Source organism: Onychostoma macrolepis, chromosome 06, assembly GCF_012432095.1.
Source record: "Onychostoma macrolepis isolate SWU-2019 chromosome 06, ASM1243209v1, whole genome shotgun sequence".
NCBI classification, from domain to species: Eukaryota; Metazoa; Chordata; class Actinopteri; order Cypriniformes; family Cyprinidae; genus Onychostoma; species Onychostoma macrolepis.
The window spans coordinates 5,915,110-5,931,305 of NC_081160.1; the positions used below are offsets into that span (position 1 = coordinate 5,915,110).

At 36.6% G+C, this 16,196-nt stretch overlaps 3 protein-coding genes across 4 annotated transcripts; all 3 read left to right on the plus strand.

Annotated features, from left to right (window-relative positions):
* Nucleotides 1-269: 269 nt before the first annotated feature.
* sec23b (SEC23 homolog B, coat complex II component) lies at nt 270-8,494 on the plus strand. Of its 2 annotated transcripts, none has more exons than XM_058780167.1 (19): nt 270-452; nt 1,550-1,781; nt 2,360-2,417; nt 2,528-2,614; nt 2,905-3,141; nt 3,261-3,343; nt 3,480-3,624; nt 4,190-4,348; nt 4,469-4,584; nt 4,727-4,850; nt 4,980-5,060; nt 5,171-5,260; nt 5,365-5,471; nt 5,794-5,947; nt 6,102-6,179; nt 6,859-7,020; nt 7,109-7,195; nt 7,327-7,548; nt 7,665-8,494. In XM_058780167.1, the coding sequence occupies exons 2-19, from the start codon at nt 1,561-1,563 to the stop codon at nt 7,752-7,754; spliced, it is 2,301 nt and encodes a 766-aa protein (XP_058636150.1). In that variant the 5' UTR covers nt 270-452; nt 1,550-1,560; the 3' UTR covers nt 7,755-8,494. The 2 variants fall into 2 exon arrangements, with proteins under 2 accessions (XP_058636150.1, XP_058636151.1); XM_058780168.1 differs by lacking the exon at nt 270-452 and adding an exon at nt 538-1,264.
* Nucleotides 8,495-9,439: 945 nt separating this feature from the next.
* Nucleotides 9,440-10,771, plus strand: LOC131543099 (small integral membrane protein 26-like). The gene is made up of 2 exons (XM_058780327.1): nt 9,440-9,829; nt 10,030-10,771. The coding sequence occupies exons 1-2, from the start codon at nt 9,712-9,714 to the stop codon at nt 10,206-10,208; spliced, it is 297 nt and encodes a 98-aa protein (XP_058636310.1). The 5' UTR covers nt 9,440-9,711; the 3' UTR covers nt 10,209-10,771.
* A 339-nt stretch (nt 10,772-11,110) lies between these two features.
* Nucleotides 11,111-15,984, plus strand: dtd1 (D-aminoacyl-tRNA deacylase 1). The gene is made up of 6 exons (XM_058780326.1): nt 11,111-11,254; nt 11,560-11,650; nt 13,080-13,315; nt 14,507-14,604; nt 14,756-14,922; nt 15,089-15,984. Exons 1-5 carry the CDS (start codon nt 11,212-11,214, stop codon nt 14,909-14,911), a joined length of 624 nt encoding a protein of 207 aa, XP_058636309.1. The 5' UTR covers nt 11,111-11,211; the 3' UTR covers nt 14,912-14,922; nt 15,089-15,984.
* Nucleotides 15,985-16,196: the final 212 nt, after the last annotated feature.

Genomic DNA, 16,196 nt, shown 5'->3' on the forward strand with positions numbered 1-16,196 from the left:
CTGGGGACAGAAATGGCACCCATTCGGAGGAATGGCCCGTATATTAATTTGATTATAATATAATATAATATAATATAATATAATATAATTCCTATATAATTCCTATTTCGTACCCATTGTTACGACTCACAACCCGTCAAAATATTGTTTAGCCAGGTACGTGAGAAATTTGAGGTCACAGGTGTTTACGCAGAACTCGTTTGCATCAAACGCTGCTATAGAAACCGCTCAGCGCATCGACGCACAGAAATTCGACACTGCGGCGGAACGTTCCTTTGACGTCACGCAAAGCAGCCAATCGTGGCGCACGGAGTGTGTAGTAACACGTCACTCTTCGGAGCACCAGGAACCGGCTGGAGACGAATCCTGCTCGACGAAGTCATTTTCACTTTCAATGGTCGTGTGATCGCGGTTATCATATTTTATTTATTAAAGCCTCATCGATTAAAAAGGTACGTCAATCGTTGTGTTCTAGTAACGTTAATGAAATCGGGGATCGTTGATGTGTTAGATTTAAACCCGTAGACCCCGGATTAGGTCAGCGGAAGTCAGTAACGATCATGTTACTGTGTGTTTGCGGGTTACACGGGTGTATTTATTTAGTAGTACGTTTTGACATTAATGTATTTTTAAATAATCTAACTGCCTTATTTCTTGCTTTTCCTCTGCTTTCTTCTTCTGTGGTATATTGAGAGTGTGGTGGAATTAGCCAGCGCGAGCTTGTCCACTGAAATGTAGATATACGCGTGACGTCATGACGATGTTCTTATTTTGACTAAAACTTGTATTATTGTAAAGTAATATATTAATAACAATATGTTAACACCAGTGTAATACATTTAAGAACCTTCAGTCAGTTGTCTTAACAATTAGTTGGACTCATTTAGTATTTTGTATCAGGTTTTTCTAATTACAGCCTGTCCAGTGTCTTTTGGAACTGTGAGTTCATGTCTGTTTGGAAACTCTTATCATTGTGTAACTAATCAGTCAATCCAGGTATTGAACCATGATTTAGTGTTTAGGGCAGGCATTTCCAGGGATCCCTCTGATTTAGGGTTATCAGAGGCCAAAGTCTCCTCTAATACTTTGAAGTGCTTTGTGTTTAGTCAGCAAACCTGTGACTGGAGTTGAGTAGGTATTTTAGGACAGGTGTGTCCCAGCAGTAGTACTTTCTGCTTAAAAATAGCATCTGGTTTTGCTCCTCAACACATCTACGCATGTCTCAGAACAACAAGTTCTCAGTGACGTTTTGGGCTTGGCAAGGGTAAGCACTCGTGTCAAGTGTCTTTATTCAAAGTTGACAGTTGCGTGAAAATTCCTTCGATGAAAGAGTTCCTTCTGTTATGAACAAACATAAAAGAATGCAATTTCCACTCACATTGCTGACATGGGCGAAATTGTCCTTGTCACTCAAATATTTGCTGTTAATTTTAGGCTCTGCTATCCTACTTGTCCAGTTTTGGAGACACAACCCATTAGGTGTGGTTTAGGGTTAAAAAGACTTCGCAGCTCACTGTTTACTCATTTTGCTGTTTTTGGTCGTTCACAGTTCACACTGTCATGGCGACCTACCAAGAGTTCATCCAACAGAACGAAGATCGTGATGGAGTACGCTGCAGTTGGAACCTCTGGCCTTCCAGCCGCCTGGAGGCCACACGGCTAGTGGTTCCTGTTTCCTGCCTCTACACTCCTCTCAAAGAGAGACCGGACCTGCCTCCGGTCCAGTACGAGCCGGTACTGTGCAGTCGGGCCAACTGCAAAGCCATACTCAACCCACTCTGGTAAGGACCGAATCACTTTTCCAAGCAGTGTTGTGTTCTGTTTGTTTGTACAGCGTGTGGTCAGTATAGATAACTATCATGATGATATTTGATTTGCATATCTGAATCACTGATTAGTTGGTGGACTGGAATTGGAATGGATTTTGAATATCAGCTTACACTTAAGAACAGTTCATTCCTGTTTATTAAATTAAACATTGGTGTCCTTAATCATATTGCTGTTGCTGTCATTTTATATACACAATAAAGGGGGTTTAGAGGGTTTTGATTTTGCCTGGATTGGATGTTGACCTTTTATTTTAAGGTTAGCTAAATAGTCGTTTCCTCTAGTTTTCCACAGACTTGCTAATTACATTATTTCAGAGCTTTTAAAATGTTAAAAGAGTCTATAGAGAGTTATTTCCCAACATTATCATTGGTATGTTAATTGAATCAGGTTAGTTAAATGCAAATTGTTTCCTTTAATCACTGTGACTAAAGGAAGACAATTGTTTCTCATCGTGTGCTAATAACTTACATTTAGAAAGTCTTCGTCACAGACAAGTTTAGCACCTTTAACGCTTGATTTCCTTTTGTAGTCAAGTGGACTTCAAAGCTAAGATATGGGCCTGCAACTTCTGCTTCCAGAGGAATTCTGTGAGTATACATTACTGAAACTCATTTTCAGCCTTGGATTTGCTCCATGTGCTTCTCTAACGTCAATCACACCTGTCACAGTGAGTAAATATTCATCTATTTCTTCACAGTTTCCTCCATCATACGGAGGCATTTCAGAAGTGAATCAGCCCGCAGAACTAATGCCTCAGTTCTCCACCATTGAGTACATAGTGCAGGTAAATTTACATTTACTCTGTACTGCACATAGGCATACTTTACTGTACAAACATAGACTAACTGCAACTCCTTTAGCTCACGGATAGCTGCTTGTTAAAAGCCACGTTGTCATTCTGTAGTGTGTATTTAGTGTAATGAATGTTTTTACTGACATTTTTTTCATTTTTCAACTCCAGTAATGTATATATTACCATTTAAAATGTATCAAATTAAATGAAAGTATTTATCAATTAATAACATTATGTAATATTTTAATTACCATTATGTAACCTGATTTATTTCTTTTCAGCGTGGACCTCCAACCCCTCTTATCTTCCTGTATGTGGTGGACACATGTCTGGAGGAGGAAGACCTCCAGGCCCTGAAAGAATCCCTTCAGATGTCTCTGAGTCTGTTGCCACCTAATGCCCTGGTGGGTCTCATCACCTTTGGCCGCATGATTCAGGTCCATGAGCTCAGCTGCGAAGGTATCTCTAAGAGCTACGTCTTCCGCGGCACAAAAGAGCTCACGCCCAAACAGATACAGGTCAGTGATCTTTCTTTATTGCGTTTTGATTTACCATTCCTAAATCTATAAAATAGCCAATAAGTGACCATATAAAGCATAGTTTTCAGTTATTTATCAAGTGTGTCTTCTGTTTGCAGGAGATGCTGGGACTGATGAAGCCAGCCACTTCTGGACAGCAAGGCAAACCACTGGCCCCTCATGACGCTGCTGCTTCCTGCAGGTATGAGATGGTCATCTGTCACTCTCCTTAGCATGCACATTAGAAGCGAACAGAAGCTTTTACATAAGAGTCTCAAGAAAATGATTCACATGAAGGAAGTTGTGCTCATTTTCTATTTTCTTTGCACCTGTTTTAGATTTCTGCAGCCTGTGCAAACAGTAGACATGAACCTGACCGACATTCTGGGGGAGTTGCAGAGAGACCCCTGGCCTGTTCCTCAGGGGAAGAGACCTCTCCGTTCCACGGGCATCGCCCTTTCTATTGCTATTGGACTACTGGAGGTAAATCATGTTAATCATTTAAAAACGTATCTTTTATGGCATAAATCTGTATTGTATTTAAATCTGTATTTGACCAAAGAGAGATAGGAGAGGATTTAAAAAGCCGGATGTATGGCTAAAACTCAGGAAATGCACACTTGATTTTGCATATCTTCACTGAACCCAATGTTCAGTACCTGAGAATTCCTGCAGAGATTTTCTCCTTTCATTATAACTCTGGTCTGGCTGTGAGTTCAAATTGGCAACGTGTCAGTAATGCTGGCTGTGAGATTCAAAGTTCACTTCAGCTGTCATGTCATATCAGAACAGTTGTACCTAGTACTCGACCCAGTCATTATTCTTACATAACTCTCAAGATAGGAAACAGACTACCTGCTGCACTCTTGAGTTTGTTTGATAATAAGTCTAGCATGGCTGATTTAACTTTAGCCTGCATTATTCTCTTTAAAAGACACCATTAAAGTTTGTAATATGTGGAAAAATACTGAAATACACACTTTGACAATTAGCTGAATAAAGTTTTTAGCGTTTTATTCATTGTCTCTCTCTGTCGTTCTATTTGTAGGGCACTTTCCCTAACACAGGGGCCCGTGTGATGCTGTTCACCGGTGGCCCCCCAACACAGGGGCCCGGCATGGTGGTGGGAGATGAACTGAAGACCCCCATCCGCTCCTGGCACGACATCCAGAAAGACAACGCTCGCCATCTGAAGAAGGCCACTAAGGTGATTACAGATTTTAGTTATAACGATCTGGTGACAAACTCTTTATATTTATGGTTTTCCATAAACATTCTGTTTTATTCCTGAAAAGCTAATTAAGAATTTCTGTTGATGTGTATTTAGTATTACGAGGCTCTGGCAAACCGTGCAGCAGTAAACGGACACAACGTCGACATCTACGCCTGTGCGCTGGATCAGACGGGACTGCTAGAGATGAAATGCCTGTCCAACCTCACAGGGTGAGAATTGATTGAAGAGTATTGATCTTAATATATTTTACATGCTATTTAATTTCTTCAATATCAACATATCGTTTCTTTGAGGCCAAGTATTTTAACTGTAATATGATGTATTTTAAAAATATTTTTTGTTTTGTTTCAGGGGCCACATTGTCATGGGTGATTCCTTCAACACATCTCTTTTCAAGCAGACCTTCCAAAGAGTCTTCAGCAAAGACTACAATGGAGAGTTTCGCATGGCTTTTGGTGGTACTTTGGAAGTGAAGGTAAAATAGTTGGATTTGAAATACCTTGCAATATCTTGCCAACCCCAAACATTTGAACAGTAGTGTAAATTACGATATTACCCAGAGTCATATTCAACCATCTAAACCTTTTTGCCTTTTTCTTCTCAGACTTCAAGAGAGCTGAAGATATCTGGTGCGATTGGGCCATGTGTGTCTCTCAACGCCAAAGGACCCTGTGTTTCAGACAATGTAAGTCCCAAGCATGTAACTTCCCATTTCATGCCAGCTTTTGCAATGGATTCCAAATAGGACTTCACACATGTGTACACGTATGTGAGAATGTCTCGTATTTTTTACAGGAAATGGGTGTTGGAGGAACATGTCAGTGGAAGATTTGTAGTCTCTCGCCTGCCACCACCTTGGCCCTGTACTTTGAAGTAGTAAATCAGGTATATTGTTATATAATTATCAGTTCTATTGTACATGCAGTTGGGTGTGAGAGCTTATGTTTATATTGATGTATCAATAACACTGGTATGTTAAATTTTTGTAGCACAACGCCCCAATTCCTCAGGGTGGAAGAGGAGCTATCCAATTTGTTACGCAATACCAGCATTCGAACACACAGCGGCGGATCCGCGTCACCACCATTGCCAGGAAGTGAGTCTTGGCTTCAGCTTTCAACCTCATGAAATTCTGTTATCAGTCGATATCATATTAAAGTCAAGGTCTTGGTTGGTTCTTTTCATTCATAAGATTTTCCTTTGTTAATATCAACTTTAATGTGCTACAAAAAGGCCTTGGAGTTATCTTAAGTCAACATATCTCATGTTTCCATGTTTGCTGAAGCTCAAAATAGATTTAGCTGCGTAAATATGTGTAGTTTAAGCCCTGAATAGCTCTTCCGTAATCAAATTCTTGTGTGTTCAATTTGTGCGTCATTTATTCTTGACAAACCGGTTCTTTCTATTGTCACACCTAGTTGGGCTGACGCACAGTCCCAGATCCAGCATATCGAGTCGTCGTTTGATCAGGAGGCCTCTGCCGTTCTCATGGCCCGACTCGGCGTATTCAGGGCGGAGTCAGAGGAAGGGCCTGACGTTCTCCGCTGGCTAGACAGGCAGCTCATTCGCTTGGTGAGTATCACAGCTATTTAGAAGGAAATGTAGGTCAATGCTTCCATTCAGAAGAGGCGATATGACAAATCACTGAACCATTATTATTATTATTATAATAATGAATGTAGAAGTTGCATCACACTCAACTTTTGTGTTTGTCGTTTGGTTTCAGTGTCAGAAGTTTGGCCAGTTCAATAAAGATGATCCAAACTCCTTCAGACTGTCTGAATCTCTCTCACTGTACCCACAGGTAAAACACAGACTCCTTTAGTTAAACTCTTATATTTGTGATGATAGGACAGAGTCCTTAAAAAGTCTTCAATTCATTTTGATCAACACAGTATTAAAGTCCAAAAAATATCCTAAATGTTTACATTATAGTGTTTATATTCTAATATGTTGTAGATGACGGTGTAAAAGTGCATATTTTATCTAGATTTTTATTATATTGTTTGTATTATTTTTATTGCATTATTTATATATATTATTTATGTTTTATCATCTTTTTGACTGACCTGCCAGAAGTACTAAAACAATAAAAATTAAGAGTTTAAATTTCTAATTAAAAGTCCCACATTATGCACACATGCAGCAAAAATTATGCCTAAATACCTGACATTTAATTCAAAGTAAACTCTTGTTTATTAAACTCTTGTTTAATAATCATGCTATTATCACATCAGCAAAATCCAGTATTTTGGATTTAATTTGCATTTATTGATGATATGTTTGTACATAAATCAAAGTCCGTATATATGTATATATTGAACATATCATGCCTTGAATATTTCAAACTTGCAGTTACACTGTTTTGCAATTGAATAAATTCATAAATGATGCATGATTTATTTTGAGATTGTACTGTGTGATTAAATACTGTACGAGAATATCCCATTTCTGAAATTAAAACTCGTCTATTTTCTTGACAGTTCATGTTCCACTTGAGGAGATCTCCATTCCTGCAGGTGTTCAATAACAGTCCGGATGAGTCGTCCTACTACAGGCATCATTTTGTGCGTCAGGATCTGACACAGTCGCTCATAATGATACAGCCCATCCTCTACTCTTACTCTTTCTACGGCCCTCCAGAGGTGATTTGAAACCCATCCATGCAACATTATAGTACAGAATGTTATGTAATTCAGCTCGCACTCATCTTGTATTCGTCTGGTTTTGTAGCCTGTTCTTCTGGACAGCAGCAGCATCCTTCCTGATCGCATTCTGTTGATGGATACCTTCTTCCAGTTGGTGATTTTCCATGGAGAGGTACGAATCAAATGCTTTGTTGCAGCTCACTAGATTTTGGATCAGAACTGTTCATTTCAGGAGGTTCCTCAAATGGTACATGGTGTTTGTCTGAGTTCAGTTTAGTGATGGTGTTATTCTCGTCTTCACAGACTATCGCTCAGTGGAGAAAGGCTGGATACCAGGAGATGGCAGAGTATGAGAACTTCAAGCAGCTCCTTCAGGCTCCTTTAGACGACGCTCAGGAGATCTTGCAGACACGCTTCCCCATGCCCAGATACATCGACACCGAGCACGGAGGTTCACAGGCCCGCTTCCTCCTCTCCAAAGTCAACCCCTCCCAGACCCACAACAATCTCTACGCCTGGGGCCAGGTACACACCTTTAGCTCTGACAGAGCGTTATGTTCGTTATGTGTTCTTAAGTGCTTGAAATGAATTCAGTGTTGACAGGAATGTCTGATCTAGAATGTTATATCTCCTCCTTGTAGGAGTCCGGAGCACCAATCCTCACAGACGACGTCAGTCTGCAAGTTTTTATGGACCATCTCAAGAAACTGGCTGTTTCAAGTTCAGCATAAACTTTCTGCAGAAGATCAGTGAAGGATGTACATTTAGAGTGTTGAAGAAAATAACTTTTGACCTAATCTTCTGGAAAAAAAACGTCCATATCCAACCTTGACACAACAAAATGCATCTTTATGTTTGTTTAGGAGGTTCTCCGGAGAAACGGTTGTTAGATGTTTTCTAATTCTCATCACAAGTAATTATGATTTGACTGTCATGTTTGTTTGTTTGCTTATTTAATTAATTTAGTTTAGTTTGTGTCTAACAGAAAGTGTTACATGTTAAACTTTAAAAACATAACATCTGATTTCCCAAAGAGAGACTGTTTTCTGCCATCATGTTGCTTGTGTCGCTCTTTCCCAAGCATGTTTAGACTGAAATTCCTGTTAATGCTTATTTGCAAGAATCCTCTTGTCTGTTTGTTCTTTTTTTTGTATTGCACAGAACTACAGACTTCTCGCTCTCATAAACTGTACCTGTGATCTGCTCACTTGCGGGGAGAAACAGTATTTTATAGTCCTGTTCCTCCAGTCCTGTAATTAAATGAATGTTGTATGTAAAGAATTTAAATGTGACTTGTGACCTACATTCCAGTTATATCTTGATCTACAATTATGAACTAATGCTATGCATAATATTTATAGTGAAAATATCTTGTAGGTTTACTTCATTTCAAAGGTAAAGCCGAAGTTGAGCACCTTGAATGTGCAAACTCTGGTCTTGATCTAAAATAAAACATTACAAATCAACATGACTGAGGCTTTTGTACCTATTTATATTATGTCTGATGAAATGTGGAATCATTCAAATTAAAAACCATTTGTACTTATGCACATTATTCTTTGTAACTGTAAAGTTCACAATATGATTTGTTATTTGTCTACCATACAATGATTTCTTTTTTAGTTTATTATAAAATATAAATGTTGTCACCTAATTCAGTTTCTTTTTTATCTGTCTATGTATCTATAATAATTTCATTCATTACATTTAATAACACATTTTTTTTATTATAGAACATCATTACAATATCATGAGATATTAATTAAAATTACAAGTGGGTAGCTTGCATTATGTAATGTTATGCACTACAGGTGTTTTTAAAATCTTTAAATAGAAACTAAAGAAAAAAGGACTAAACATAAAATGTTTTGCGTATTTATCAAATACTTTAGATTAGTGGAATCTGGCGCTCTCTCGTGGACATTAAAAGGAAATTGACTGGTGGTTTGTCAAACAGACTCGCATTCAAATCTAAGGACGTTTTGGTGACTGAACTCTATATTTTATTACATTTATTAATAGCAAAGATTGCTACCTGACATGCAAATAACTCTTTAAGAAACGTTTAAATAAAATCCACTCACCACTCACAACAGTAATCACCAACAGTTGCGATTGGTTCTTTTTGGCCAGCGCTGAGAAAAGTAACAGATACCAAGTAACCATGCTTTTATTTACTAGGCCTGGACAATACTATTTATCTAAATAATAGAATTTTAGTATTATTTGAATTTACTTTAATTAATAGTATTTGAATGAATTCAATAAAAAACGTCAGCAAGAAGAAGTCTTTAGTCTATTTTAAGAAACTCGTTCTGATTGGTCACTTCTCTAAAAAGGAAGTGACAACAAATCAGAAGTGAAATGCATAATCTGGGGGGGAATAAATAAATAAACCATGTGGCAAGTAAAGTGAAAACAGGGTGAGAACATAGACTGTAAAAAAGAGTGAGATAAAGAGGGAAAAGGGAGACATGCGAACCTACTGTTTGATCCACACTCCGGAACAGAAGGTGGCGGTAATGCACCAATAAGCTGGACGCCAACCGCCATTTAAAAATAAGAAGAAGAAGAAGAAGAAGAAGAAGAAGGTGACAACAACACGAGTGGTTTACCATTCCAGCGTCCTTGTGAATATTGGCATCTGCTCAATTAAATATTCTATATTTTTGATATTAAATTGGAGATATGAAGATAGATCCCGTAAAATGGAACCGGAATGCGTCACTGGCCTATGCTGTTGGTGTTTGGACCATGCTTGGTTACGTATATTACAAATACATTCTCGGACACGACAAAGTCAAAGGTGAATTATAATATGTTCAGCTGTCATGTGCATCGAGAGTATTCAATTAATCTACAGACATTTTGACTTCAAATGTAGCATAGCAGCTTATGCAATCACTGTGGGAAATTATATACTAAATAAATGGCAATGTTGTGTCAATTTCAAAACTGCAAATCTGTTGCACATAATGCACTATTTTGTTTTGTTTGTTTTTTTAGTTGAAAATGTCGTCGAAGAAAACGGACCTAATGTGGAGATATATGAAACAAAGCACACTCGGACCACAATTGTCTATAAGGGCGATTATGTGCCATATAGCACAATGCTTTTAAACTTCTACAAGTCTACATATGGAAATGATACAGAGAGTCAAGAAAAAGAAGAAGAGAAGAAATGAGCTGAGCTGACTGTTTGCATGTTTGTTTTTATGAAGAAAAGATCAACTGTCATTATTTGAAAAAAAAAAAAATTTAAATTAAAAAGCAAAATGAATGTTTTGGGACACTGAGCTCAACTGCAGTAGCCTATAAATGAGGCAATTGAGTTCCCTGGCAACATGTATAAAATATTTTGATGATTGTCTTTTAAGATAAGCAAGACATCTAAAGGAGAATATTGTGTTCGCAGCATCTGTGTTAAAGGAATAGTTCACCCAAAAAAAGGAAAATGTGCTGAAAGGTTCACTCACCCTAAAGACATCAAAGATGTAGATGATTTTGTTTCTTCATCAGAACAGATTTGTAGAAATTTACATCCCTTGCTCACCAATGGATCCTCTGCAGTGAATGGGTGCCGTCAGAATGAGAGTCCAAACAGCTGATAAAAACATCACAATAATCCACAAGTAATCCAGTAACTCCAGTCCATCACTTAATGTCATGTAAAGTGAGAAGCTTTTTAATAAATCGTTTGGTTTCTTTTCTAGAAACTAGAAAATACAACTTATGATAAACTCTGAAATTTTGTTGGTGTGTTTACTGAAATGTATTTTTAAAGTTTATGTGATATATTTGGGCTCTTGTTTTTGAATCAAGTTAATTGGCACTTACTAGCAAAGAGTCAAAACAGGTTTATAGGCAGGGTGGTGTTGTAGTTTTAACATAGCTGTGAATTGCACTACCAGTCAAATGTTTGACCTCAACTACACATACCATTACTACTTTACACATTTGAGAATAATTTTAAGATCCTTAAAACTGTAAACACAAATTAAAGAAACTACAATCAGGAATATATTTCAAGGTAATTAATAATTCTTAATTTCAAAAATGCTTTATTTTACCTAAATATTGCGCATTTCGGGCGGAAGCGTCAGTGCGCAGCCGCTCCGAGGGGCGGGGCTTCGTAGAAACCGGAAGATCAAAGTGTTGGAGTGTTACACATGATTGGAGACCAAAACAATGAAGGCGATCATTCAAAGAGTAACGAAGGCAAGCGTAACAGGTACGGCGCAAAGTTCACACATTTCACAATGAATCTAGCTGTCAGCTGGACGCTCCTTGTAATACTGTCGGTTAATTTGTTGAAGTGAAAATGAAAGCTGCTACAGGCTTGACTATTCACTGTACACTGCTGTCATGCGCGCTCCATGCTTCAACACCTTCACTCTACTGTCTTATTAACCGCATTTGAAATGTGCGTTTTAAAATATACACAGATGCTAAAGGCTATGCATCAGATCTAACTGTTCAGATCAGCACTAAGTATAATGTTAAGTACGCAGCTCGTGTTACGCTCTCTTTACGCAGTTGGGGAGGAGCAGATCAGCTGCATAGGCAGAGGACTCTGCGTCTTACTCGGCATCTCAGTGGAGGACACGCAGAAGGATGTTGACTACATGTAAGTACTGATGTCTGGCCAAAAACCAGTTTTGGCAGGGAGTTCATATGTAATATAATGACACATATAAAATAATAATAATTATTTTATATGTAATTATTTTATATGTAATAATGAATAAATTGTATCTATGAATGCAATTAATTTAATAGTAATATTATAAAACCAGGGTTGTAGGATTGATCCTGAAAGTGAAGTGCATATTTAGGCACGGATCTTAAATAAGTATTATCATGTGTGATCTTTCCGTTATATCCCAAAGACGTTACACTGAAGCTTATGTCCTGATACTTGTTGCCTGAAATAGTTTCATAACTGATTTTCCAGTTTTTGACTCTATATTGTTGTTTGTATGTGACCCTGGACCACAAAACCAGTCATAAAGGTTATTTTTTTGAAATTGAGATTTATACATAATCTGAAAGCTTCCCATTGGTTTGTTAGGATCGGACAATATTTGGCTGAGATACAATATTTGAAAATCTGGAATCTGAGGGTGCAAAAAAATCACAATATTGAGAAAATCGCCTTTAAAGTTGTTCAAATTAAGTTCTTAGCAATGCCTATTACTAGTCACAAATTAAGTTTTGATATATTTATGTTAGGAAATTTACAAAATATCTTCATGGGACATAATCTTTTCTTAATATCCTAATGATTTTTGGCATAAAAGAAAAATCGATAATTTTGACTCATACAATGTATTGTTGGCTATTGCTACAAATATACCCCAGTGACTTAAGACTGGTTTTGAGGTCCAGGGTCACATACAATTGACAGCAATGACTATAATTAAAGTATATTGCTTCAAAGACTGTGTTGTTGAGACTGGATATGACATCGTTTGGATGAACGGCCATAGTTCAAAAACAGTTTACACTGAAATAGTTGTCATTTGAATGTGAAAGTTCTGAAGGGAGTGTAATTTGATCAGCATTTAAAATCAACTGAATTGTCCAAAAGAGAAAAAAAAAAACACATTGACTTGTGAAAAAGTACTGTGAAGGTCTGAATGAAAGAATTTGTGAGTATTTGTTTTTCAAAGAAGTCTCTCATACTCCTGAAAGCTATTTATTTATTTATTTGATAAAAAAATGAATGTGAACTGTTAGCCTAATACAATTTAAAATAGCCGTTTTCTGTTTTAATATATTTTAAAATGTAATTTATTTGCGTGATGGTGAAGCTGAATTTTCAGCATACTCCAGACTTCAGTGTCACATGATCCTTCAGAAGTCATTCTAATATACTGATTATAATTCATTTACACAATTAAAATTTTCTCCTGTTTTTCAAATGTATTTCCTTATTCAATAGAACACGAGATGTTTTGACGAATGTTTGGGCTGCTCTTTCCATTTTCATGCTGCTTACAGTGACCATATCAAATATTTTCTGTATGTCTGATTAGTATGATGTTGTTTATCAGGGTACGTAAGATTCTTAACTTGCGTCTGTTTGAGGATGAGAACGGCCGTGCCTGGAGCCGCAGCGTGATGGACAGAGAGCTGGAGGTGCTGTGTGTGAGTCAGTTCACTCTGCAGTGTATCCTCAAGGGAAATAAGCCTGACTTCCACTCTGCCATGCCGGCTGAACTGGCCCAGCCCTTCTACAACAACATGCTGGAGCAGCTGAGGGAAGCCTATAAACCAGAACTCATCAAAGGTGAGGGCAGATCAGCTGACCGTTGAAGGTTTCATTCTTCTGATTAGGATTTGTTCGTCGTTTAAGGTATTTGCTGCATTAAATGAACACCTTAGAAGAGATGTTGCCAACCCTTCAGAGGACCTCAGATGATGCCAACCCTCAAACAACATACAAAACTACCAAATTTTGCTTTAAGTTTAATCGCAACATATAATCATTTCAGTTAATAGTGTTCACCGTCTGTTTGATTACATGTCATTAACTAACTGCATGAATTTTACTGTACATTTCTGCCATATGGACATCAACTGATAAGCTGCTACTAAATATAATGTAGAAACTTTAAAATAGAAACTGTAAAGCTGCTTTGCAATGATTTGTATTGTGAAAAGCACTATACAAATAACCTTGAATTGAATGGATAGTTTATCCAAAAATGACATTTTTACTCACTTGTTATTTACTCGCTTATGTCATTCCAAGCCTGTAGAACACAAAAAAAGGACATGTTAAAGAATGTTTCCAAAGTTTTTGTTTGATTTAATGGTGAATGTGATGACAAAATTTTCATTTTTGGCCGAACTATCCCTTTAATACTATAAGTCACTGATACATTAATCAAAAGGTAATTTAGAAATGTGCAATTTTACTATGCAGTAAGAAGACAACTAGAGCAGTGGTTCTCTATTTAATTTGTTAACCTAGTTTATTATAATAAAAATGTAATAAATGCTTAACTTATTATATTTAAAAATTGTATTAATTGTATTACTTTTAAAATTAATAAATTAATATATATCAGCCAATGTGTTGTTAAGAGGAATGAATTTGCTTTTTTATTTTTTTATTTTACTGAATGTATAAATTACTTTTAATATTATTTTTATATACAAGTGCCATTAATATAAAATACTAAATAGAGTATTCTATTTAAAAATGTGTTTTGAAAATTTAATTAATTTAATAATTATGCCTGATGACAGACTAAGCAGAATCCCAGTAAAAGAGATTCATCTGAAAGATGATTTTATTATAAGACTTATGTGTAGTAAGTACATAATATATACATAATATACATGAATATATACATATTTACTTGTATTCAAATTACTAAATCAGTATATAATAAAAATTCATTTATATACTTAATTGAAATGCTAAAAACATCAAATAACCATGCTAGAGTGTTGGTTTTGTATTGTGTTGCAGATGGGCAGTTTGGTGCAAAAATGCAGGTACTCATTCAAAATGATGGACCTGTGACCATTCATCTGGAGTCTCCTGCTGGCCCTACAGACCCTAAACTGGTATCCAACTTTGATTCGCAATCAAATACATGCCTCAACATTATCTTCTACAGAAACTGTAAATTCTGTAGTTCTGATTATAGCATGAATTGTTTTGGGACTGTATAAACCCACAAACCACTTTGCCTCTCTTCCTTTTTTCATGCTTCAGCTGTCCAAACAAGAGAAGCAACAGCAGCGGAAAGAAAAAACTCGGTCAAAAGGCCCCTCCGAGTCCAGCAGAGAGAAGGCAGCTCTGCGCTCGAAAGCGGACCCCAGCGCCAGCAGTGGAGCAGAGGGAGACGTGTCCTCTGAACGCGAACCATAGAGTACCTCACGGTACACTTACAGCCACAGTCAAAACTGATACATTTATATAAGCTGCTTTTTTTTATTATTATTGAATTGAATCAAGTTCCAGGGGTTGCTCTTTGGAGACTGACACCAAATATCACAGTCTGCTCATTGTATTTCTTTGTTTTTGTTTTATTTATTTATTTTTTAGGATTTTGCAGCTTGCATATCAGTCCAGCTTCCAGTGGAATGCTGCAGTCTTCAGGGACGTCTTTCAGTGCAGCTCATACCGCTGACTCTCCGTCTTATTACTGTCCCTCTCAAATGTCCACTATAGTGCCCAGTCTGATTTTCTTCTGAAACCTGGATTGTACTGTATATAAACATAAGAACAAGTGGCAGCTCCACATTTACTAGTCGAAAAAAGACTCAGGCACACATCGGTGGGATTTTAGCACCACTTTGAACTCATTATCTGAATATTTACTATGCCATCTAATTTATTTAAATGTATACATCTCTGTGATGTGTTTTAATAAAAACAGGAAAGAAAAATGTGAGTTTATAATTACTTATTTCATAGCTGTTGAGTACTATAGTTCTTTTTACATAATGCCATCAAATTTGAAGATCTTGTTTAGATCTACAAATCTGAATCATTATTCATAAATATGTTCTCTATTATTACAGAGCTAGTGCCAGTCATTACAGACCTAGTTTGAAATTGAAATCACTGTATAATACAGTGTGACCAACAAAAGAGTAAATAATTTCATAGAATAATTGCCAAATATGATAAATGACAAAAGAGGACAAAAGGACAAAGGAGTTTTTGTGAGGTAACCTGCTTATGGCACTTTAAGTAGAAAAAAAGCAAAAGAGGATTATTCCTGAATGTGAAAAACGTGTATTTAATAATAAAAAAGCATAATGATTGTCTTACACTTGGAGAGGATGTTTTTCAATATCAGAAGTTAAAGATAATTTACTGGTAATTGATTGGGTGGGGTGTTGTGATTTTTCATACAGGCATCAGAGGACATTAATGCTGAATATTTCCTAAAAACATTTTCATTTAGATAATTATAAAAACATGCTAATACAAAACTTTAATGTCATTCTTCATTATATTCATTTTTGGGTTATATGTTTCATATATATAAAATAGCAAATTTTTATGAACATATTAGTCTGAGACACTGCGATTTCATTATGACGGTAAGTCAATGTTGGCGTATTAAGGAAACAAGAAAGTTGCCTGAATTTTAATTCCTTTAGTTGTTATTTTCAACTTTGTTCTTATTTACCATATTTAGCAG